The sequence below is a fragment of the Amblyomma mixtum genome, chromosome 2, assembly GCF_055824585.1.
Source record: "Amblyomma mixtum isolate Tamu chromosome 2, ASM5582458v1, whole genome shotgun sequence".
NCBI classification, from domain to species: domain Eukaryota; kingdom Metazoa; phylum Arthropoda; class Arachnida; order Ixodida; family Ixodidae; genus Amblyomma; species Amblyomma mixtum.
The window spans coordinates 283349449-283373076 of record NC_143013.1 but is presented as its reverse complement, the minus strand read 5'-3'; the positions used below and the strand labels follow the sequence as shown (position 1 = coordinate 283373076).

The window sequence follows — 23628 nt, the reverse complement described above, 5'->3', positions numbered from 1 at the left end:
CACAACTGCACGCAACTCAGCCCTACCGCTGCTGCGATGGCTGCGCCGCCTTGGCCTTGTGCCCGCAAAACTGCATACGTTTAACCTTTACTTTATGGTGTAAGTACACTTATAGTAATAAAACATAAATATTTATTTAATAATAATGCGCTGAAAGGTATGATTGTATGCTTAAATCAGCGGCTTGTTTTAGTTGGCAAAGTTTTTTTCGCAGCGCCACTATCCGCGAACGACCTGAAACCGGAAGCTGAACACATTGGAGCACGAGTGTCATCATGGCTGACGAGGAGTCGCCGAAGCAAATCAGCTTAGTGATCAAAACAGCGAAGGAAAAGAAAGTAGTAAAGGTTGAAGAGTCGGCTTCAGTCAAAGAGGTACGTTGAATGTCCGTTCTTTTCCAACTACAAAGTTCTAACCTTGCGAGCGCCGCAAACTTCCCAGTAGCTAGTCTACGTCACACAGGGATTGTGTGTACTGATAGGCCTAGGTATTCGAACAGTGCCGCAAGAAAAAGGCTGTTCGATCTCTAAGCTTGCTTCATCGGCCCTGTCAAAGTTGTCTGCTGTGTATGCGCGAGTTGGTACCGTCGATTCGGCGCTGGAAACGCTTCGTGATGCGTCAAGCGAGCGTTCCCAGGGGGCTGCGCGATCGCCCGATGATCGCAGGGCTTCCCACAAGCGGAAAATGAAGCGACGCTACTGACAGTTGTTCGAAGCAGGGACGCGTTCTGTTTCGACGCTGGCAACGTGACGCGGTGTTCACACTCCGTTCACTTCGAGAGTCCGAAACGCCTGAGCGTCGCCATATCCGACTGTTGATCGCCAGTTTCCTGCTTGGCGTTTCTGGAATTTTCACCCCGAAGGACGGTGGTTAAACGGGGGAGGGAGGCAGGGACGCTTGCGGGTAAAGGAAGCGGCAAGAGGAAAAAAAATGTACGGCTATCGCAGAGTGGTGTCCTTTCGCTACTTTCTCACGGGTTGCCGAAAGCGTGCTCCTGCCCCACTTCCGACTTGGCGCGCGAGCCGGCGGAGCGGAGATTTTCGTAACTGGATTAACGTTCTTTGTGCCATTCACTGTGAAAGCCGCCAAATCGAATGTGTCACTGCTCCCGTGTTTTTAAGGAAAATTTTCTAAATTTTCAGGATCGAAAGATTCTGAGAACGAGAGTGACAGAAGTGGAAAATTTATCTTGTAACTTTGCAGCAGGCACCTCATGCGATGTCGTTTTGTTTCCTCAAACATGCGGCTGCCGATGACATTGATTTGTTAAAAGTTATGTATAACCTACTGGCTGCAGTGGTAATTATGTCTCGTTAAGGGCCAAATCATACTTGACCAATGTTCAAGTACTGTATAGTGATCGGAAGTCCGCAGGCTGTATTTTGGTCTTGATATGTCAACTTCTTTGTGGCACGTGGAACTACTTCTGTTGTGAGGTCAAGCAGCTCTGTTGCCCTTTTATTACCTGTAGCAGTCATCGCATCTCAAGCTATCTTACTTGTTCTGTGATAACAAAGCTCAAGGGGTAATCTCATAATTCCTTGCGCTCTTAATTTAGTTTCACCTTTCTGATAACGCTAGAGTATCGCCATGTTCATTTGTTCTAAGAATGCTGACCGTGAAGATAGCATTTCATTCTGGTCGTTTGGCCTCTATAGAAGGTTGCTTTTTGCCTTGTGGGGTTACGTGCTACACTATGGTGAGGATTGCCTTGTGGCAGTCGGACTCATTCAGTGAAGGGAATCCTTTGCAGAGGTGTGATGCATGTGTATGGATACACTTATCTGTGGGGCAAATTTTAGCGAACTTTTATTGAATATGAGTGCATGTTCAGCAGTGTCAAAGAAAACACCTAGCATTGAAAAACCCAAATTTATTTTTATGCCTTCAATAAACTTGAAAGGGCATTTAAGTGATCATCTGTCCACGGGAAAGCTACACAAAAAAAAAGTGTGCTTTTCACTCATGCTTAGGAGAGTACTTGTGCGCTGGACTCTAGTAAAATATTTACCTTTCATTTTACTTTGACCTGTACATCTAATGAAAGAACTTGTACTTTGCCCTCAGTTAGGCAAGGCTCTCTATGTAGCAGGGATAGGCTTTTATGCGTCCTTGTTATGTGTATACTTTTGCTAGCCTGGGTGCCTGTGTGTCCAGATATGTGAGGAAAATAGGGCCTTTTTTTCCAGCCAGATCGTCGGGAACAATTATAGAGTTAGTTGAAACGAAGTATCAGTGTTTTGCTTCGGGGCATGTGGCAAAAAAGAATGTGCATGGCCACTGGGGTGTTTTCATTTAGCCAAGGTCAACCAAGCTTCACTTCTTTCTGTCCCTTTGATGCCTTTGTGGCCCTTGATGAGTTGTCATTTGCAGATGTTATTGAAAATGCATTTGTTGTACTGCATTGTCGCACCTCATAAATGACTCCGTGTGTTGCGCCGCATGCATTTCTGGGTGTTTTGTTTTGTGAGCGCCTAGCTGGACCTTGGTTGTGTTTATCCTCTCTGTAGCTAAAAGAGCAGGTGTCCAAGGAATTCGGGGCCCCTCTGGAACAGCTCTGTCTTATCTTCGCTGGAAAAATCCTCAAGGACCAGGAACCCATTACAGCACACAGTGAGTGATTTCGGAGTGTGTTTTCGTCATTTAGGTAGCTACAACAGCTAGTGAGTTAGTTGCTGGGTTCGTTTCAATCACGCCACCATATTAGTGGGCACAAAACTGCTTCTACAAAGGCTTTTTTTTTTTCCTCCATTGAAATGTGGCTGTCATTGCTGGAATGGAACCCGTGATCTTGTACTGTGAGGAGCCAGCGCGATAATAAACTTCTTAGGCAAAGTGCATGACCACTTCCAATGCCAAGGCACTTTGCTGTGCCCTTATTGACCTTTTAGGAGGCTCTATTTTTGTTAGCTTTCATCCATGTAATGCATTCTGGTTTTATTGCAAGATTAAGTTGGCAATACCTTATTATTGAGCAATGTTTAGCTGCATTTGCAGTTTCTTGCTTTTAAATCCGAAAGCTTTACTGTAAATACAGAACCTCTTAATTAAGTGCACTTCAGTCCCGGACTACATGTTAAGATAAGCAAGTGCAGAAAAAGCCTGACATGGGTGGACAAGCTTATTAATGTTAAGATGTTCCTCAGAACATCTTAACATAAGGGGGCAGACACCATCTTTCTGCCTATCTGTGCACATTGTAGAGTATAATTATTCCTTGCCTTAAAGGGGCTGCGAAACACTGCTTGGGGGGATACCGGCTATACTTGAGGTGGGTTCTTTATGTCACACAGATGCTGACTTAAAAAGAATTACAGGAATCGATGCACAGGAACGGGAGTTATTCAGTGAAGAAATTTCAAAATACAAGCAAACAAAACGCTGCCCTCAACTCGATTTTGGCGGGGCTTCCCATTCCTATTTCGCTCTCCCAATGACGGCACCTGGCGCAACCAATCAAAACAGCCAGCCAGAGCACGTCGCGGAAGTTTGTACTCCATGGTTGCCTGCTCTCTGTAACTCTTTCTTGCTGAGACGGGCAGCGTCGTTTCCATGCCAGAGCGCCCCTGGTGGTGTATTTTTATTTTACTTGCTTTTCAGGGCTTTTATCTAAGACAAACAAGTTGTTTTTGTTGATCTAATATAAAACGCAGACAGGTGACAAAATGTCTCTATTTATTCACACAATTTGCAGTATATTTACTGTTTGTCCGATCATCAAGCTCGCGCCAGGTGATGTCATATCCGCTGCTAAAAACCCTCCACTGTGTGGCGGCACCATCAGAGCCATGAAGTTGTTTTTGGGAGGACATCAAGATATTTAAAAACGGAATATACGCGGCATTACCGACGCTAATATCACCTTTATAACTCACCGTATGCAATTAACAGGCAAAACAGTTAACTAAGATTGTGTTTCTGGGCGCCTTTAAGGAGTTTGCATTAAGAAACCAGGGACTAAACTGTGCATTTCGTTCTTTTGTGTTATGTAGAGAGTGGACATGTGAATCTTTTGTGTGAATGCTTTTGACTAATGGCGCGCGGTACCTTTCTGTGCAGACATAAAGGATGGTCTAACGGTGCATTTGGTGATTAGGTCTGCTGCCTCAGCCAGGGTGAGTCCCACTTCCTTTCTTGAGTGAAACCTATTCTTCTTTTTTTACCTCAGAAAGCCTTGACAGGCTGTTGCGGGGTGCAGGTGGGTTTTTTTTTTTTTTTTTTCAGTTAATTTTTTTCAATTCTTCTAGCCTGTAGGTAAGGCTGTAAGCATGAATGGGCGATGCAAGAGAGCTGTTCTCTCTGTAACACAAAACACTTCAAAACACCATGAATTGTTGTTCTACAAACTGCATAGATAGCAGGTTGGCTTTTGGGTTCTGGGCTCCATGAAACTCTCGGATTTCTTTGTATGCTTTTAGATTAAACCTAGAAGAGTGCGGTGAGAAACTGGTTGGTAAGACAATAAAAAACAAGAACTGTGTGAAAAGGATCGGACCTTGATTCATGCATGCTTCAACCCCTGCACATTACCTTTACTTATACTTTTGTTCTGGGACTGACCACTCTGTAATTGTTCATAATAGACTGTTTCACTACATAATTAGTCATTATTAATTAATTTGGGTTTTGTTTGGAATCCATGTGTCGGCCTGCTCTTTCTGTACCTTAATCTTGGGAAGGAAGGGACCGAAGCCAAGACATGCAATATTTTTCAGCGTCTTTTCAATGCCATTGGTGTTACCCAAAGGCTAGATTTATAATCCCAGCTCTGGACATCTTGATAACTTCATCACTGTGAGTGCAGATGGAGACATAGCAGCACAGGTCACCTTAATGCTTCAGTCATATGGTACTGTGGTCGGTTACAACTCAAGAACGCAGCGGCTTTTCCCTGTCAAAGGACCCCCTTCCATTCAGTGGCATCGGCCGATGCTCATGACCTTGCTAGTGTGACAAAGCAGGGGCGGGTAGATGAAAGGGGATAGTCCCTTCCCTCTATGGTTCGAGGATAGATCCAACACCCTTTAGAGAATTTGGGAAGTTTTCCAGAGAGTGTTGGTTGACCCCTCTCTCCATTTTGGCACCACTGCCTGCCTTGTCGCACTAGCAGGACCACGAGAATTGGCTGACGCCACTCTGGAAGGGGGTCCTTTGACGGGGGAAAAAACCGCTGCGTTCTTGAGTTGTACCCGACTGTAAAAACTTGGCAGGTCCGCTGTCTTCGCACGAAAATTTCAGACTGCAGTCTTGTGTACTCATAGCCACTTTCTTCACACTTTCAGCGTGTTTTGAAAGCACCTCTTTCAAAGTGTCGGTTGTCCCGGAGCTGTGTTCTGGCATTGAGAGTGTAGTTACAGCGTGTCATTCGGGGTGCCTGTCTTTTGCGACCTTCATAACAGTTGCAGTCTGAGGGCTTCTCTAAAGGGACACGAGGTTCTTCGTAAAAAGCGGCTCTACGGCTATTTCTGGCGATGTTGATGTTTGTTCGGCAGCAAGTGGGGCTTCTGTTGGGAAGGAAATTGGATGTATTTTTTTCTCCGACCACTTGAGTCAGACTTGTTGGTGTCAAGACTGAAAAAAAGACTCATTGATCACTGTTGGGAAGTGAATGGCGGTTAGACTCAGGGATCCACTTCAGAAAGCTATGTTGCTTCACTGCAGTTTGCTCGTGAAGAGGGCTGGGGGGGGGAAGGGTAATTCCCGCATTAATTAAACAAAACCCCACCGATGTCCGGTGTCACGAAATTCTCTGATTGGTCGAGAGATGTCACATGGCCTTATGATGTCATCACAACCTGCCCACCAGGTCATGAGCAACCTGGGTAGAGAATTGAAATAAAAAAGTCTGGAATAAAAATGTGCTGTGTGCAAATGTTGACACTGTCACAGCCTAGTGGATGCTTGCTACTGATGCTAGCAGTCCCAGTATGGCAGTTGATGGACTGACAGTTGCGAAGAAACTGGTGCAAACGCTCACAGAAGTTGCAAAAGGTGATTTAAGGGCCCCCATAGTTGTTTACCCTTTCTAGGTTATAAAATGCACAGTTTTCTATGAAAGTAACCTCTTTGGCATTTGAACAGAGTAACGTGTTTGGTACAGGTCTACTTAAGTTTGTCCTCAGTCTTCCTTTAATTTGTGTTTGCTTTTTCTTGACTGTGATATGTTTTCCATTCGAGCTTCTGTTGTGCACCGGTAGTTTTCAAGGTTTTTTTCAGTGCTTCTTTAATGGCTTGACTGCTGCCTTCTCCTCCTCTGTGCAGGGAGATGGCGCAAGAAGACCAGATGAGCCCACTTCAGTAAGTAGTGCTTGTTTGATGTGGTTGCTGTCTTTTCATTACACACGTTAGCAGGGCCGTGACAGATGAGTGATAGGCACCAATACTTGTAGTTAGCTTCGATTATATGCTTCATCTTTTTGTGTGCAACAGTTTACGTTGAGATTTGAGACGGCTTTAAATTCATACACGTGTGGGAAACTTTTTAGAATAGTGAAAGGGGAAGTAGCGCTTGAGCCCTTCTATACCACATTTTTATTTTAGAGCGCAGCTCTTTGGCGTCCGTTCCTGGGTTTCGTGTCGTCGTCGGCGTTGTCGTCGGCCTCGTAACCAGCTCCGCCCCCCCTTTCATCCCCCCAGCGCTAGCAGCGACCGACTGATACCGCTGGATGCCGCTGACGTCGCTAGAGAGTCAAGATAACGTGACTGCATAGAACACCGTCGCCGCCATGCAGAAAGAGGAGGAAAGGGTCCCCCCCCCCTGTTCTTGTGTGGCGGATAGGGTGCTCTTCAGTTGCCGACGCGCCGGTTATTTCACGTAGGCCCCGGCACGTCGACGAATACGTGACCACCTTCCCACGGCTAGACCTGGTTCTTAGCGCTGCGGAAGCGAGGGTATCATATTGTTTGTGTCGGCATCGGCGGCGTTGTCCCTGAAACCAACTCCGCAGCTGGGGTTGACTCACTATCGACGTCAGCGGCATCAGTCAGTCGCTGCTATCTCTTCCCTCCTCCCTTTATCGTGTTGTCCGCTTGCTGCGCGCGCTTCTGCCCCCATCGTTTGCCGCTGGGTGTACACGCCGCCCCCCTCCCCCCTCTTTCTGCGAAAAATAAAAAAAAAATTCTGTGATAGCGCATACATGTGTTGCTCGATTTCTTTTTTTGTTTTGTGTCACTCGAAGTGTGGGCAAGTACACTTAATCATGGTTATTTGCGTGATTTGTCTAGTCAGTCTTGCAAGCTTGTGATAGCCCAGCAATCGCGCAGGCGTTCATTCGTTACGAAACAATTCCTCTACTTGTTTCTTTTCAGCTACCACGCTTTGGTGTGGTTGTCTTAGGAGCTTGGACACTCGTAAGAAGCACTAAATTCTTCAGCTTTCACATTGGGGAAGGGCTTGAAGTAAAATCCGGCTGGTGGGCATTCGTTGATGTCGCAGGCTGATTCTAACTGTACCGGCTGTTAGATAGTAACAGCAGCGGCATCTTCCGATTTTCACTTTCTCAGCAGTGTGTAAATTCCTGCAGAGTGTGCTGAGGATTTGGTTGAAGTGCTTGACACTTACGTTTATCCCCACAGCCTTGCAATCCTTGCAATCCTTGCAATCCTTCTCTGTGCAGCTTGTACATGTTTGTTTTCCGAGGTAGTCTTGGGGGCACCATTATGTAGTATTCTGTGCAAGCACTTGCCTTCCGCAAAATGAAAGACCACCGTGCATTTGTTATGTGTTTTTTGTTTTGTTTTTTTCGTAAGAGTTTGTGGTGCCTGTGCAATGATGCAGGGTAGCCAGCCGTCTGGTGTGCCGCCAAACCCATTTGGCTCTGGAGTGGGCGGACTCCCGGGCTTCTCTGGCCTCAACCTGGGCTCAGGCACCTTTGTCGAGATGCAGCAACGCATGCAGAGGGAGGTACGAGGGCTTTTTAAAATTTTTATTTTCTACCTCTGTTGGTACGTACTGAAGTGTGACCAATTCCTTGGGCTTTGCTAGTGCTGGAAGATAGCTCAAATAGTTGCAAGCTTGAATAATTTGTTACAAACAAATCTTGACTCTATAACGTTTATGGTCAAGTCATACAACCATCAATGATGTCTGGCCTCTTTTTGCATTTTCTCGCTGACGCTTGTGGGGGTCGTCATACTGCTTTACACATTTGACGAGAGCTCTTCACTATGCACGGGCTCTGCACTTGTTATTGCTGGAGGATGGAATTTTTGTCTGAAGAGTTGGGCTTGTCTTCTGTTGGCCTCTCACCTTCTAGCGTCGAGTGCTGAAAGCATAAAAATAGACCGCTTCGTTCACGGCGCAACAGCATGAAAATGATGTGAAGACACCAGAGATTGGAAACACGTTATGGTAATTGGCAGTGCAGCTTCAGGAAAGGGCATAGTAAAATTAAGGGGGGACACTGTTCTTGAAAAGAAAATTTTATTAATTTAGTCATAGCTATGAAATTTTCAGGGCACATTTATTTTTGTGCGCTGATTCTAGATATGTCATTTAATTTCATGTAAAACAATTCCTTGAGCACTTATGCACTTTTTATGCTAGTATTTTGTGGAGAGTTTTGAAGAAAATTTGCTGCGGGAAACTCGCTGAAATGTATGCCATTGGGTTCTCTTGACACCGAGGAATACAAGAAGAGTAAAATTATCATCCTGGCTCTCATAGAACTTGACTAATGGGGTACTGAAGCTGCCACTTCAGAAACAGGAATACACACTTTCCTTCTCATTTCTGAAGCGACAACTTCAAAACTCTATAACTTAAGTTCTATGATAGGCAGGAAGGCAATTTCACCCTTATTGTATTCTTTGGTGTCAAGAGAACCCAATGGCATACATTTCAGCGAGTTTCCCGCAGCAAATTTTCTTGAAAACTCTCTGCAAAATACTAGCATGTAAAGTGTATAAGTGCTCAAGAAATTGTTTTACATGAAATTAAATGACATATTTAGAATCAGCACACAAAAATACATATTCCCTGATGATTTCGTAACTGTGACTTCATTAATAAAAATTTTTTTTTCAAGACCAGTGTCCCCCCTTAAGGCATGCATTGCCTAGCATTCTGGTGCTTATGCCAGACCAGTGAGGTATTAATATAATTTTTTTTCTTTGGATTTTATTTTTATCAGAAAATGTTTCCTAGGTCTTGGTCCTATATTTAGCTTGTTCAAGCTTATGCTGTTTAGTTTGAACAAAAAAATTTCAAATCCCCAGGCTTTGAAAAAGAGGCAGTGAACATTTGTGACTGTTATGAGAAGTCTGACAGTTCTCAGTACAGGTCTCCACTATCAAACAAATCTGAAAATTTCAGAGTTCAAAAAATGTGCAGTTGACTGTGCCCTATTTTCCGCGTGCTTTGATGTGTACTAGGGGCATTTTACCGTGATGGTGCCTTGCCAAGCTGCCCTTCTGTTTCTTCTTCATCAGGGAAGTGGCGTGATACGGATAGCAGTCTCTTCTACAGAGCGTAGCAGAAGTATAGTTCACGTACCTCCTGACCGTTTTGCCATCCTTCCCTCTGCAGCTGCTGAGCAACCCTGACCTGCTGAGGCAGTTGATGGAAAATCCGTTTGTCCAGTCGCTCATGTCGAACCCGGACTACATGAGGCAGCTGATTGTTGGCAACCCTCAGATGCAGCAACTCATGGAGGTGAGGTCCACCGTGCTCTCAGCCATGTCTCGCCATGTGTGCAGTTTTGCTGCGTGGGCACATGCTCGCTTTTCACTTCCCTGTGGTGCAACGTCTGCTGAACTCTTACGGATTTATCATGATTCACCTGCTTTAATTTTTATGTGGAACTGAAATTTCCACGACACACTGCGACGGAGTACAGTATTCGTAATGTGAGTATAATAGGGGATATTCAAAATTCCGCAAGTGCGCTTTCCCGCATAACAACGTTGTCCCAAACAAGATGGCTGACCATGAGTTTCCAGCTGAAACAAAGCAAGAAAGACTGTTTTTTTTGTTTGATTCTTCCAAAATACGTTTCTTACATTCTATCCACACCTTTAGCGCCTGTCCTGTAGCCCCCGTAGTTCCTTTATAGCGAAGTCGGCCATCTTGTTTGGGGCAACATTGTTATGTGGGAAAGCGCACTTGCGGAATTTTGAATATCCCCTATTGGGGCCTTGTGACGCGCTCGAATTTTATGAAAGTGGCTGAAATGTTTTGTTGTCTGAGAGAACCCCTACACAAGGAGTAAATCAGCGACAAGATAAGCATGAGTGAGGAAGGGTTTCAAAGAAGATGTCTTTTAAGCTCTCTGGAAGAGATTCCCAACAGCTCTGCTTAACGCCAGCAGTTAGGTAGTTTCTTGTTCAGTGTTGAGCTTTAGCCTTGCACGTTGCAGCAGTATCGTGGAGACATGTTGACGACCTTTTGCTGTAGGATGCTAGTCAGAGTTGTATTGCTAGACGTCATGCTAACACGTTTATTTTACATTGTATGTGTCGGGTGCTAAACAAAGGTGTGAGGAATTTTGACGTTACAGTAAAATCTCATTAATCCGAACTTCAAGGGACCGAAAAAAATGTTCAAATTATGGAATTAGCCCCAAAAAAAACTTATCAAAAACTGCTTGCATCACGGTAAATTTATTTGATGAATTAGCGACCTTTTACATATTAGATAATTTGGCATATGAAAGTTTGTGTTTAAAGTGTTTCTTTTTGCTGTTCATTTTGTCTTTGTCTGTGTGTGCCTACGTTGTGCGCTCAAATGTGGTGCAGGGTTCTGACGTAGCCAAGCATTTGGCATGGCATTCATGAAAGTTGGACTTCGGTCGTCACATAGTGGGCTGCTTGCCTCTGCTTGGCTTTTCCTTGTGCGTTCTGCATCACTTGTTAATCGCTGCATTTAGAGGTGGGGAGGATTCGGGCATATAGAGCCATTTTGTGTTCTCGTAAAGGGATAGCAGTTAAGTACTGTTGCCGTTCCATTTCTCGGTGACAACAAATTTGGGGGGAGGGCAGTGTTGGTCCCTCAGAGCAGTAGTGGTGACAGGCCTTCCCTGATGCTGTCTGTGCAGAGGAATCCCGAGATCAACCACCTGCTGAACAACCCGGAGATGCTGCGGCAGACCATGGAGATGGTGCGGAACCCGTCAATGCTGCAGGAGCTGATGCGCACCCAGGACCGAGCCATCAGCAACCTCGAGGTATAGCTTAGCAGCACCCTGCTTTGGTTTTCTAGTGCAAGTCATTGTACTTTACTAAAGGGGGTAGCTGGGGTCGTTGACACAGATTTTTAGTCGCAAAAAGGACTGAAGGACCGACACAAGCCTGACCAAAGAGACATTTGGGTAGCCTCTGTCCCTTCGTCTTCTTGGCGCTTCTTGGTCACGAACTTATACCACCTATCCACTCCACGTTATCACAGTTCATTCCTAGCATGGCAGTATCTTTTGTGTGTGTGTGTTAACTGGAGTCATGGCACTGTATTCAGTGTGTGCCACACAAATGTGACAGCGCACTACTTTTTAATGAGTGCCCAATTCCTGAAGTCATTGCAGGCTCTGCACTGTTTTTGAATATGTGGTGGGGATAATTAACGTGTATATTTAGGATAACTGCAGGAAGGTCTTATTCTTTCTTGTCCTTTCTTCGAAATTGGTAACTCTTGCTTACACATTAAGGTAACAATTTCGGATGATGCTTTTGGTTATGAAGCTTGAATGTGTGCATGACAGCGTGTGTAACGTAATTCCTAACGTAATGCGCCCGGCTTGTTTCCTCGTTCCAGAGTGCGCCGGGTGGCTACAATGCCCTGAGACGCATGTACACCGAGCTGCAGGAGCCCATCATGAATGCGGCCCAGGAGCAGTTTGGAGGGAACCCCTTTGCATCCCTGCTCGAAAGCAGTGAGTATTGTCTGTTCCTGCCCCCTGACGACAAAGTACACGGGGCTGTGTCATTCATGCTGCCTTGAATGGCTGTCTTGCTTAGAAGCTTTTGTGTGGCTGGAGACAAAAGAGAAGAGAGAAGGTACTCCTAGAATTCTTCGTGCTCCTTTGAGGGAAGAAAGCAAAAGCTGCATTTCAGCTGTTTTATTTTTGATGAATTTCGCTTGTGGCTTGTGGGGGGTCGTGCAGTGTTTCGGACTACGAGGAACTACAATTTTCAAGTCACGTGAAGCAGGTACAGTGTTATTGTGTGGCACTGTACCATATCCTTCAGCAGGTGCACAAGCCTTCATGACAGTTGAAAAAAAGAAAAAAGTTGTCATTTCACTTGTTATGCTCTTAATCCCTAGTTGCTTGGAGTGCATTCTAGTGGTTTTGTAGAGTGAATCTAGCAAAAATTAAGATGTACTTTATGATGAAGCTAACATTGTGCCCCTTCTGGAGGCTTCAAGGACCCTGTTGGAGCCGGACTGCAGGCCTACAGAGCAGCAGCTCAATACTACCTCAGCACTCAACATGTCTCTACCATGGAGCAGTGCAGTAAAATTATATCAAGGATATCATGCATATTGGTGTTTACTTTTTTTTAACCCTTTGATGGTCGAATTATTTTGAAGAAAACTTTCCCAGGTGGTCAAATTACTTTATTGCGGATCTTGAATCTACAAAGTGTATATAATCGAGAATAAATAGTAAAAAAAAAATAGGAACAGTACTTTGGTGACAGCATCACTCACAACTGGAAAATGTTCAATAGAATAGAATAGCAACGGTGATAAGCAAGCTAAGAGCAGCGCCAATAAAGATAGAAATGAACTTCGGCAGCCCCTGCAAGATAGTGCTGACAAAAAGAAAACTCAAATTTCACGCGACACCGTTGCGGTCACGCGGTGAAACCAAAACTACAAAAGGGGTGTTGCCGTAGTCTGTGCCGCCGCGCTAAAGCTAGACATAAGTTCTGCTTATCTCCGTAAGAAGGCAGCACAAAATTCAAACGCTTCTTGTAAGTCCTAAGAGGTGGCAGCACCCCCCAGTGAGCACGCATTGTTCTTTTGGCGCAAAATTTCAAACGGAAGATCGAAACCGTACCCGTACGGCAAAGACCTTGCGGGACAGAAAACCGCCGCCGTACATATACGGCAAAAACCTTCAAAGGGTTAACATCGCTAATGTCGATGCTTAGGTGGCCAGTGCAAGGCATGACACGCTTGCACTTGCTCCGATTCTTGACATTGAGTGGGATTTTCTTTTTTTTTCAGACTCGCAGACGGGCGTGACACAGGGCCAGAACCAGTCGTCACAGGGGACGGAGAACCGCAACCCACTGCCCAACCCCTGGGCGCCCGGTGGAGGCACGACCGGTGGCAGCACGGGATCCCCCACCACCGGGGCAGGCAGTGTCGGTGGGAGTGCGGGCACCGGCCTGGGCGGCCTGGGCGGCCTGGGGGGCATGTTCGGCACTCCCGGCATGCAGAGTGTGATGCGCCAGCTAGCCGAGGACCCCAGCCTCATGCAGAACATGATGAGCGCCCCGTACATGCAGAATATGCTGCAGACCCTGGCGTCCAACCCTGAGATGGCCAGTCAGGTGAGGAGGGCCCCCCCTGTAATCACTGTGTTGTGCGGTGAATTTGAGGGAAGCACAAGCCGCGACAAACGCTTCCCTGATTCCTTTTGGGCAGTGCTAGTTACAGGTATGATGCATAGATATGCGTTCTACAATCCATTTGAATTACTCAAGGCATTGTGTGGCCATGTTGCTTGTTAAAAGATCTGACATTGGTGCAGGATTTTAGCCTTTTGCAGTCGTGAAGCTTTATCCATTTTTGAGCCAATAATTGGGAACAGCTTTCAAGATTTCAGACATCACGATGGAACTCCACTGCTGTGTACAACCCTTTGTCGAAATGATCGTGCCGCATGTCTGCTTATCTTGGTGCCTTTCTTGCGCCACCATAAGCTTTACTTGGGGTTAATGGGGAAGCTCTTCGGAAAGAAAGGCATAACTGTGCTCACAACTTTTGCAACTCCCTTCTGTATACAGCATAATCTCGTTTATTCGAACTCTACAGGGACATCAACATAGTTCTGATTAGCCAAAGTTCGAACTAATGAAAGTCAACAGAATATGCAGTACACTGCAATCAGGAAGCAGTTGGGTAGTGAAGTTACCTTATTTTATTGTTCTGAAACAGAGACTCATCACCCTCTGCTGTTTTTACCGAAGGCAACCGTCATTCCCTTCCGTTTTAAAGCCCGAACTTATCGTAAGCCTCTTTTTCGCCTTTAAATAAGAAGAAACAGGTGGGCTGTGTTCAGCACACCACAACTTGCACAGTAGATGGCCACACCGGAGTCGCGAAGGGCAAGCTTCTACCAAAACGATAATGCTAACTTCGTGACTCTCAAATTCACCCTTGCCAGTCAAGGAGTTTGCCAGCCGTTTGAACGGTCGAATAGGGAAAGCCGCCAGGACTGCTGCATGTACGTCACCCGATTTTCCAGCCTTGTGCCCCTGATTTGCAGGCTGCCAAAACATTGAGTGTTCTTCCTGGTGATATTCTGTTAGAGCTGCATCAGCCAGACGCTGCAGTGAGAAAGCAGCGGACACTGCCGCCGTCAGTGGTGTCAGATGGATTGTATAGCTACGTGGGGCTGTTCTTGCTTGGCACTGCGAAATGAATTTTGTTAGAAGGCTTGTTTACAAAGCTTGTTTATTAGTACGAACGAAGATTTTGGGAATTTTCTCATCAGAATGTCACTCCGATTTGTTGTCTGTGTGTTCTCAAGAGCCAGAGTACGCAGTGGTGCCATCATTTTAAATTTTGCTCCACTGGGACAGAAGTTGTAGGAACACGCTACTTTGGGCTCAGAAGCTAGCTAAACTCTGTAGCGGTGAATACAAGGGGGGTACTGCGCACAAAAAGACAAGGACAAGAAGATAACACAACAAGCGCAGACTCGCGACTAACTATATTTGAAAACACGACACTCCTTTTGTAGTTTCAAAACTGTCACATCACACACATGATGAAACCAAAAACCTGTCTTCATTGTGATACAGTTTGATAGAAGGGTCACTTACGCAATCTTTATCCTTCTGTTTGATGCAAAACGCCTCCGCCAACTTTTGTGCGCAGTACCCCCCTTGTATTCACCATGATTGACCGACTAGCCCAACAACGTACGCTCTTAAACTCTGTAGCCACTGAGGTACAGTGGCAGATTGAATTACCTGTGAGTCAATGCTAGCCACTTGAAGTTTGAGTTGGACTATTTGCTTACCATGGATAAAAATGTGGAACTCAGATGTCCACTCGGTTCTAACTGAAGCTGTGCCTATGCTGTGCTCATCCTTTGGGAACTCCTTGCTGTGCAGATGCTGGCAACGAATCCCCTGCTGGCAGACAACCCCTCGCTGCAGGACCAGATGCGCCGCATGATGCCCCAGTTCCTGCAGCAGCTTCAGAACCCTGAGGTCCAGGGGCTCATCACCAACCCTCAGGCGTTGCAGGCAAGGCCCCCGCTTTTCATTGCACTTGGTCATGGCTCACATTCGTTGGTCGCATCAACTGCTGGGCTCTCCAGAAGCCTCATGTTTCACTATAAAGCTCACTGTCTAGTAGGCCGAAGCGTTCAAAGTATGCAGGCTGCTATATCACCTGCGAATATAAAATTAACCTTCCGATTATTCAAAACCTCTAGGGTGGTACCTGTTCGAGTTCAAAGAATTGGCTGTACTAACGGGCCACGTTGTTGAATGGGAGTTTTGCAACTGGGCTTTTAGAAAAGCCTAGGATTAATGAAGCTCTCAGCTCTTGGCGGAGTTCACACCCGGCACTGAGAAAATCGTACATGTCAACCTAACTATTACGGGGTAAGGAGAATTCGCGAAGTGTAACAGATACAGTAAGTAATAGTTAATTCAATAACTGTTAATTTGGAAAACCTGGACGATTCGGATTGCCACCGGAATCCCGTCAAGTGTCCATGTGTGTCAATGGCGACGAAAGGTAGTTTATTCGGACACCATGGGGTCAGCATCAGTTAATTTGGATGGGTTTCCGAAGTGGCACCAGTTCTAGGTATGACCTGCTTGAAGAGTGATCGTTAAAATATTCATCCTTGGGTCTGAACTGCACATTGTATTGTTTCCCATGTCCCTCTGTCGTGCGCGAAATGGCAGGTGTGTTGATGATCGGCAGGCCTCCTGTCATTAGCCCGAAAGTCTGGCCGTGCAGTTTGTTTCGGAGCTTCGCCACCAGCCAGCAGAGTCTATACAGTAGAACCCCGTTCATACGTTTTTCACCGGACCGGGAAAAAAACCGTAACAGCCGGGAAAACGCAACAGTGAGGAAAGCACCGAAAATTAATGATAACAGTGCAGCTTTGACTTGAAACAATTTATTTCCGCAAATTGACCCTAGGACTTTAAAAAATCGAGAATGGTGGATTGCAGTTTCTTTCGCTCGCTGGAAAGAACAACGCGTTTCTCAATAGCAAAGGCCGCATTGCTGTCAGCGTCGCTTTGCGATGCGGCCACACCGCACGCAGGCAGCAGTGCTGTGCAGTTCACGCGCTCACTGCAGTCCACGCTGAAGCGACGTTGTGCACAGCGTCAAGCACTGAAATGTTCGTAGGCTGCTCGCCGCGCTGCTCCGCGTAAGCCGCCCTGGCTGCCTGTCGACTGCGTTTAGTATGTCCAGCTTTTCCTCAAGGGAAAGCCCCTTCCGCTTACTCAACGCTATCACGCCATCAAAGCACAATAAAGATGTTGTCGCGACTGAGAAGGATGAAAAGGAAATTGCACGGGCCCTGCCGACTGGCTCCAGCCGGGCCACCACCACTGTCACTTGCAGATAGAGGAGAGTTAAAAGATAAAAAGAAAGAGTGAAAGAAAAGACGCGCTGATAAGCGACCGCAGCCGCGGGCCTCCTCCTCACCACCTCCCACGATAAAGATCGCGGCGTTCGGCGTGCGAGGCAGGTAGCCATCTAGTGGCGGCCTCTCCAACTCGCGTGCGGCTTCTTGCAGCCAGTTCCGTAGCCAAGCCTGGCCAAGACTCGTCAAAAATCAAAATGCCGGTTGGCGCGCATTGCCCGGTTCGGTTCGGGGAGCCCGGTTGCGACGTATCATGCGGGATCGTTTCCTCCGCTACGACGTAACAGCGGGGTTCCCAATACATTGGATCCTATGGAAGCTATGCCGGGACCCGAAGAAAACGACGTAACAGCCGGGAAAACGCAGCAGTGAGGAACGTAACAGCGGGGTTCTACTGTAGTTGCATGCCTTTAGGAATGATGATTAACTTGTTGGACGAGCAAAAGTACATATTTGCTATATCAGTTGGTGATGGCATGGCTCTACAGATGCTTTCTGGTAATCAGCTTGCTACTTACTAAACCTATAGTGTGGGTTTAGAAAAAAAACACTCACAAATACCTTCCAGTATGCTCATATTGCCACTTGTGGGATAATTATTTATTTTCAGTCATCACATTTCATGCTACTATGTTTTCGATTTTGTTCATGTCCTGTGGAAGTGCCACATATGCACAAATACAGTACAGCTACGCATATAACGCTAGTTTGATTTCATGTGAAAACCAAAGTTTTGCATGAACATTGCATCATTTTCCGCAGCTTCAGCGTCGTTGAGAAATGGCAATAGTTGAGAAACGTGCGCATGGAGGCACCGCATAGTTGAGGCATGGAGGCACCGCTCATGCAGTTCTGCGCTTCCTTGTTCTTCCCACTGCCGTGCTGTGAATGTTCAACCTTTTCTTTTCTTCCCTTCCCTACTCTTCATTGCACTTTTACTGTATCTTCTTTCTTAGCAACCTGCATCGCATTCTTTCTGCATTTATAGCCAGCTTTACTTTTTTTTGTGTGTTTGCTCGCCACTCGCTTTGCCTCACGGCCCCAAGAACTTTCAGAAGTTGGCTGCTCCTCAAAGCTTCCGAGCTTAGTGGGGAAGTTATCTCAAAGAGCACCATTTTATTGTCTTCGGTGCACATTGGCCAGCAAATGTTGGCCTAGCGCGTGCCACCTTGTCATCATTCTGCAGGAAGTGCGTCTCCACGGTCAGACCCTCTTAACTATAGCCGTTTCTTTGAAGAAATCTTTGCTGTAACCAAGAAAAAAATGCACAGTCGTCTATGAAAGGCAAAATGGTGCCGCATTTTCATTTTACTACATCCGAGTTTACTTTAGTGGGGTTCTTCTTTAATGGTTTGGTTTATGGGGGTTTAATGTCCCAAAGCGACTGTGGCTATCAGGGACGCCGTAGTGAAGGGCTCCGGAAATTTCGACCACCTGAGGTTGTTTAACGCGGACTGACATCGCACAGTACACGAACCTCTAGAATTTTGCCTCCATCGAAATTCGATCCCCGTGACCCTTCCAGGTCAGCAGCCTTGCGCCATAACCAGTGAGCCACCGCAGCGGCAGTTTTACTGTAATAGCCTTGTGTCTTAGGAAAATATTAGATTTTGAACGTGCCATTGTGCCATTTGACGTTTTTTATGTGCCAGAGGTTGATACATTCATTTCAAAGTCATCAGTGAAAATTTCTTTTCTCTTCAAATTCGCTTCAGATACGAAGGTCACGGTTTGTACAAGCCTAGGCACGAGGCATTGCTTCTTGACACCTCGTGTCCTGTGACAGGTGATGTACAGCCTTTGTCAAAAGTAACCAGGCTGCATGGTTTGCTTCTAGCTCATACAGTGGAGCCCTTACAGCTTCCCTGAAGCTGAAATGGTCATTAAAGGCAGGGACTGGGGGTCTTCTTACCTTCCAACACGTTTTGATCTTTAGGTAAGCCACAAGGGCTCCACTATACAAGCTGGAAGCAAACCATGTAGCCTGGTTACTTTTTGACAAAGACGGTACATACCAAACCGTGAAGCTGGGTTAGGCAAACCAAGTAGTGATGCTGGGGGTCAGATGAGCACATTATTTTGGGAACCCTTAGCAGCACAGTTCCGAAAGTCGCCAGTGGAGAACTGCCAAGTGACCAGTGAGCGTGCTTTTGGTCTCTCTCGTGTCTAGGCCATGATGCAGATCCAGCAGGGCATGGAGCAGCTGCACCGTGTGGCCCCCACCATGTTCCCCCCATCGGTGGGCACCGGCCTGGGCTCTGCCCCGACCACAACCACGCCCAGCTCCACCACCAGCAGCACGACGGCCTCCACGGAGACTACGGGAAGCACGACCACGGCCACCACCACGGCTGGCAGCGGCACCACGACCACTGCCGGCACCACAGCCCCTGGTAACACCACCACACCTCAGGGCCTGGACCCCCTCAGCCAGCTCATGGCCCGCATGATCACCTCCATGGCCACTGCACAGGCGGGGGGCAGCAACGTGAGTCTGCCATGCCTCTCTGCCAGTGTTGGGGGCCTGGGTGTTGCACTGCCTCAGGTGGCTCTGTTTTTTGTTGCTCTGGCAGGACCCTAGATTAGGGGTGTGCGAATATTCGAAATTTTCTAATATAATTCGAATATTATATTTCTAGTATTCGTATTCGATTCGAAATCCAAGTATTCGTGTTGTCTCGAATATTCGACCCGATGCAAATATTCTTATCTAGCCGAATATTCATTGTGAGCACCGGCGTTTATTTCGGTCCGCAAGCCCTATCGACAGAGACATAACAACAAGGCGGCGCCCAGAGTAATGCGCATGGAGCTTGGAGGAAGGAAAATCCTTCCTCCCTCCAAGGGCCATGACATAGCTGACTGCGCTGGTGAGCTTTTTTGCAGTTATACCTGCGAAGCTGGTATAGTCAGAGCTGTGCACGATGTACCTTGCAATACGTGCGAGTTCAGTGCCAAGTGAGTGGGAATTTTCTGTGGCTGGAGGAGTCGTTTCAGCTAGAAGGGAACTATTTCTGCCTGACCATATGGAGCAGCGGGTTTTCCTTCACGACAACCTTTTATGTTCATCAGCAACGCATGTTCGTGCTGATGGCAAGCTAGCCTTGATCAATGCTGTTTACTAGCCATCTTCTCTGATATTTTCACTCTTCTAAGAATAATGTCCGAGACTGATACTTTTTGTGCAACCACACGCACCTTTTATGTTCATTCAACCATCGATAGTTGAACTGTGATGTTCTTGGGTGCTCAAATAAATGTTTTTTATTGGTTAAATGCGTCTGTCCTTGATTATTCGATATTCGATTCGATATTCGGAGCCAAGTATTCGTATTCGATTCGTATTCGAAGAATTTGATATTCGCACACCCCTACTCTAGATATAAAAAGAAAGTGTGCCCTGGTCAAAAAAAAAAAAATGCCCTGCATGGTTATGCAATTGAGCTAGCTCACTCCATGTGTTTTAGGAAGCGAGCTACAGTCAACTCTCAAATATAATTTGGCCGAATAATTTGCTCGATTGAGGGGGCCTTTTTTAATCTTTACATGTCGGCGGCTCCAGGGCGTTTAATTTGCATGATGGCGGCTCCAGAGTTTTTAATTTGCATATACTAGGACTTGAAATGGCATTTAATTAAGGAGAGTAAAAAGGGAGTAATTACTCCTTGACGTCCACCTGAGCGCAGCCATACGGCAGCCATAGCCGTATGGCTGCGCTCGGGTGGACGTCAATGAGTAATTACTCCCTTTTTACAAATCTACTCCACCTTGGGGGATTCCCCTAAAACATTTGGTCAGTTAAGGAGAGTCCGCTGTGCCTGGAGGTAGCATGCACGTGGGAGAGTAGTTGCTTTGGAGAATGTTGTTCATCATGGCCTATGCACTGCTGGGTGTGCTTGTGTGTGATGGAGCAAGTACTGAACCTTGTATTGTAAGTGCAATGTTTGGCACATTTTTTTTCTTCGCTCAGCAACCACCCGAGGAGCGGTACCGGTCGCAGCTTGAGCAACTAGTCTCCATGGGCTTTGTGAACAGGGAGGCCAACCTCCAAGGTGGGTGTCTCTGCATTGCTGGCTGCACTCATCGCAAGCTCGATTGCAAGCTGAATTTTGTCCACTTTTTCAGGGAAATGTTATGTGTTTAAATTCCCAAGTAGGCCTCTTGTCACGTTGTTTGCTACCCGGTGGAGCTGAGTATCAGAAGATGTCAAATCTCTGAAGCATTCATTAGTTCCGTAATTAAAAAAAATTAATAATCTATTTCAGTTTGTGTTGGCTTGTTAAATTGTCGACAAAAACATGTTTTGTAAACTGCCCCATGTACCAAACAAGCACACGCGTAAATGAGAAGGCAAATGTGCACTTTTTATGGTAAAGTGACCACCGTTCATAGTTCATGCAATTTGGCTTTGATACATGTAGCACTCAGCAGATTGCAGGAACTCCAACTAGCCATCATTTGGGTTGTACAGTGTGGATAGGACCCTCCAGATTTTGACTGGCTGGTGTTTGGAGGGCGCACATGATCAGCACAGTTTATCTGCTTGAGAGCTTGTATTTCTGGCTTCTCTACTTGTGGGTTCTAGCCGACCAGTTTTTGGACCCTCATAATTTGGACCTGTGTGATACTTTGTACTTTATTGAGAAACTGGGGTGCACCTCATAGGAACCATGTTAAGCCTCTTATCGAAAGTGTGGAGCCCAAAAGGGTTTTCTTTGAAGCCGTGTTCTGGTGCTGTTGTAGCATCCGTGCAAGCACATCGCTTTGGCCATAAGCACAACCAATATTTCGGACTGTGAGAGTCGAAAAGGTTGATTTTTCAGCCTGAAATGGATCTCAGCAAGGCTATATTCTGCGAGTTCAATATCTGACCTAATGTGGGCCCGAGCGAACATCGCTACCATAAAGAGCTGAGTCGTCAGTGTCGTCACTGCTGTGTAAGGTGCCATATTCTCTTTAAATGGATGTATTTGTACAGACTGGCTTGTATAGAACTGAGAAATGGGGTCTAAGGTTGCAGAGAAACAAGTGATGAGATATTGGGAGGGAGATGGTTGGTAGAGTGTGGATCTGCGTTCACAAAAAGGGTTTAAGATTGTGAATTTCATTTGTTTCTATAAACGGATGATGTGTGTAACTTTCCACTCTCACATTAGCAGAAATAAATGCAGAAAAAATAACCTCTCCTTACCATATTCTCTAGTGTAGTTGCATGGTCTGTCCTATTTTATCATGCGCCGCCGCGGTGGCTCAGTGGTTATGTTGCTTGGCTGCTGACCCGAAAGACGCGGGTTCGATCCCGGCCGCGGTGGTTGATTTTCTTTGGAGGAGAAATTCTAGAGGCCCATGTGCTGTGCGATGTCAGTGCACGTTAAAGAACCCCAGGTGGTCAAAATTTCCGGAGCCCTCCACTACGGCGTCTCTCATAGCCTTAGTCGCTTTGGGACGTTAAACCCCATAAACCAACCAACCTATTTTATCTTGCACTGCTCACGTGAATGGTTGCATCATTGGATAAGAAGTTCTGAATTCTTTCCTCTCTCTTCCAGCCTTGATTGCCACATTCGGAGACGTCAATGCCGCTGTGGAAAGGTTGCTGCAGTCACAGTGAGGTGACCTGAGTTTGCTGCGGAAGAAGTGGACAGCTGTGCAGTGGGGTGGGCTCAGCCAAGAAAGGGAGGAGTGGCCAGGTCTGGTTAGCAGCAGCAGTGCACAGCAGCTGTGTGGGAATGAGGGGATGAGGTGGGATGAGGGGCAGACCCCAAGGAGTCGCTCTTCTGTTCTCTCTCTCTTTTTTTTTAATTGTTTGACTCTGGGGTTGCAATGCACCTCTCTCTCTCTCTGTCTCTCTCCTCATTTTGTATACATATATAAATAACTGTTTGCACGTCCATGTCTGCCACTCAACAAAGAAGAAGAAGAAAAAAAAAAAACGAGGACCAGTGTGGTTGGCGGGGGTGTGCAGGTGTTGCGCTCAGCGATATCATTCGGGCGCGCCCTCCTACCACTGCTTGATTTTGTGGGCGGCAGAGTAAGGGGGGGGGAAGTCGAAAACAAAAAAAAGAGTAATAAAGAAGGCGAGTAGACAACACTCACTTGCACACGCGACCTTGGCACATTCCATGTGCTGAAGGCACGCCATGAATTTCAGGATTGACGACAATTGTGTGTGTGTGCGTGTGCTTGCCTGTACAATATTTTTTCTTTGCTTCTTTCTTTCCTTTTTTTTTTTTGCTTCAGTCCTTTCCTTGTTTTTGCTTTCTTGCTGTGGACCCTCTTCTCTGTAGTAGCATTTGAAAAGTGTTTTCGCAGGGAGTGATGTGCAGCAGGCAGTGGATCGGAGGGGTGGAGTTCCTCTGTTAAAGCACTTTTCTGTTTGTTTTGTCCAGTCTCCTAGCTTGTTACGATGTGACGATGATGATGGCTGTGCAAATGGGACTGCAATGTTTTTCAGATAGAGAGAATTAAATTACTTTCCATTATGACGGCTTTCTGGCTCTTCCTTTTGTGTAGGTGGTGTACACCGGAAGAAATTGACTTTGGTTTCTCCTCTTTTTATGATGCAGGGACGGCTGATGGTTCTTCTTAGTACAGAAGATAGTACATAGTGTACTATGTATAGTCTCTGATGCTGTTGCTATGTTGTGCGTTATATACGTGCATCATTGCAGAGCACCTAGTGCATTCTGTATCCATTGGCTGTGCTGGTACGGTACTTTATAATGCAGACTTTCGAGACATTATTTTTTTTTTGGCAATGAAGAGAGAGCTACAGGGGCGGAGTAAATACCTGTGGCACTCCGCCAAATGGTTCAGTCACAGGACAGCGTGCCTGGTGTAT

The 23628-nt window shown here is 46.3% G+C and overlaps 1 protein-coding gene across 1 annotated transcript; it reads left to right on the top strand.

Moving 5' to 3' along the window:
* The first annotated feature begins 220 nt into the window (after window positions 1-220).
* Ubqn (ubiquilin) lies at window positions 221-23269 on the top strand. The gene is made up of 13 exons (XM_089574198.1): window positions 221-374; window positions 2511-2613; window positions 4060-4115; window positions 6262-6297; window positions 7778-7903; window positions 9527-9652; window positions 11034-11162; window positions 11747-11864; window positions 13166-13494; window positions 15286-15420; window positions 18958-19275; window positions 20758-20839; window positions 22337-23269. Exons 1-13 carry the CDS (start codon window positions 276-278, stop codon window positions 22396-22398), a joined length of 1719 nt encoding a protein of 572 aa, XP_089430324.1. The 5' UTR covers window positions 221-275; the 3' UTR covers window positions 22399-23269.
* The last annotated feature ends 359 nt before the right edge of the window (window positions 23270-23628 follow it).

Excerpts from the sequence above, each read along its gene's own strand:
- Ubqn (XM_089574198.1), top strand. The coding sequence starts at position 276 with ATGGCTGACGAGGAGTCGCCGAAGCAAATCAGCTTAGTGATCAAAACA. Across the intron at positions 375-2,510 it reads AGTCGGCTTCAGTCAAAGAG|CTAAAAGAGCAGGTGTCCAA; the intron begins GTACGTTGAATG and ends TCCTCTCTGTAG. Across the intron at positions 4,116-6,261 it reads GGTCTGCTGCCTCAGCCAGG|GGAGATGGCGCAAGAAGACC; the intron begins GTGAGTCCCACT and ends TCCTCTGTGCAG.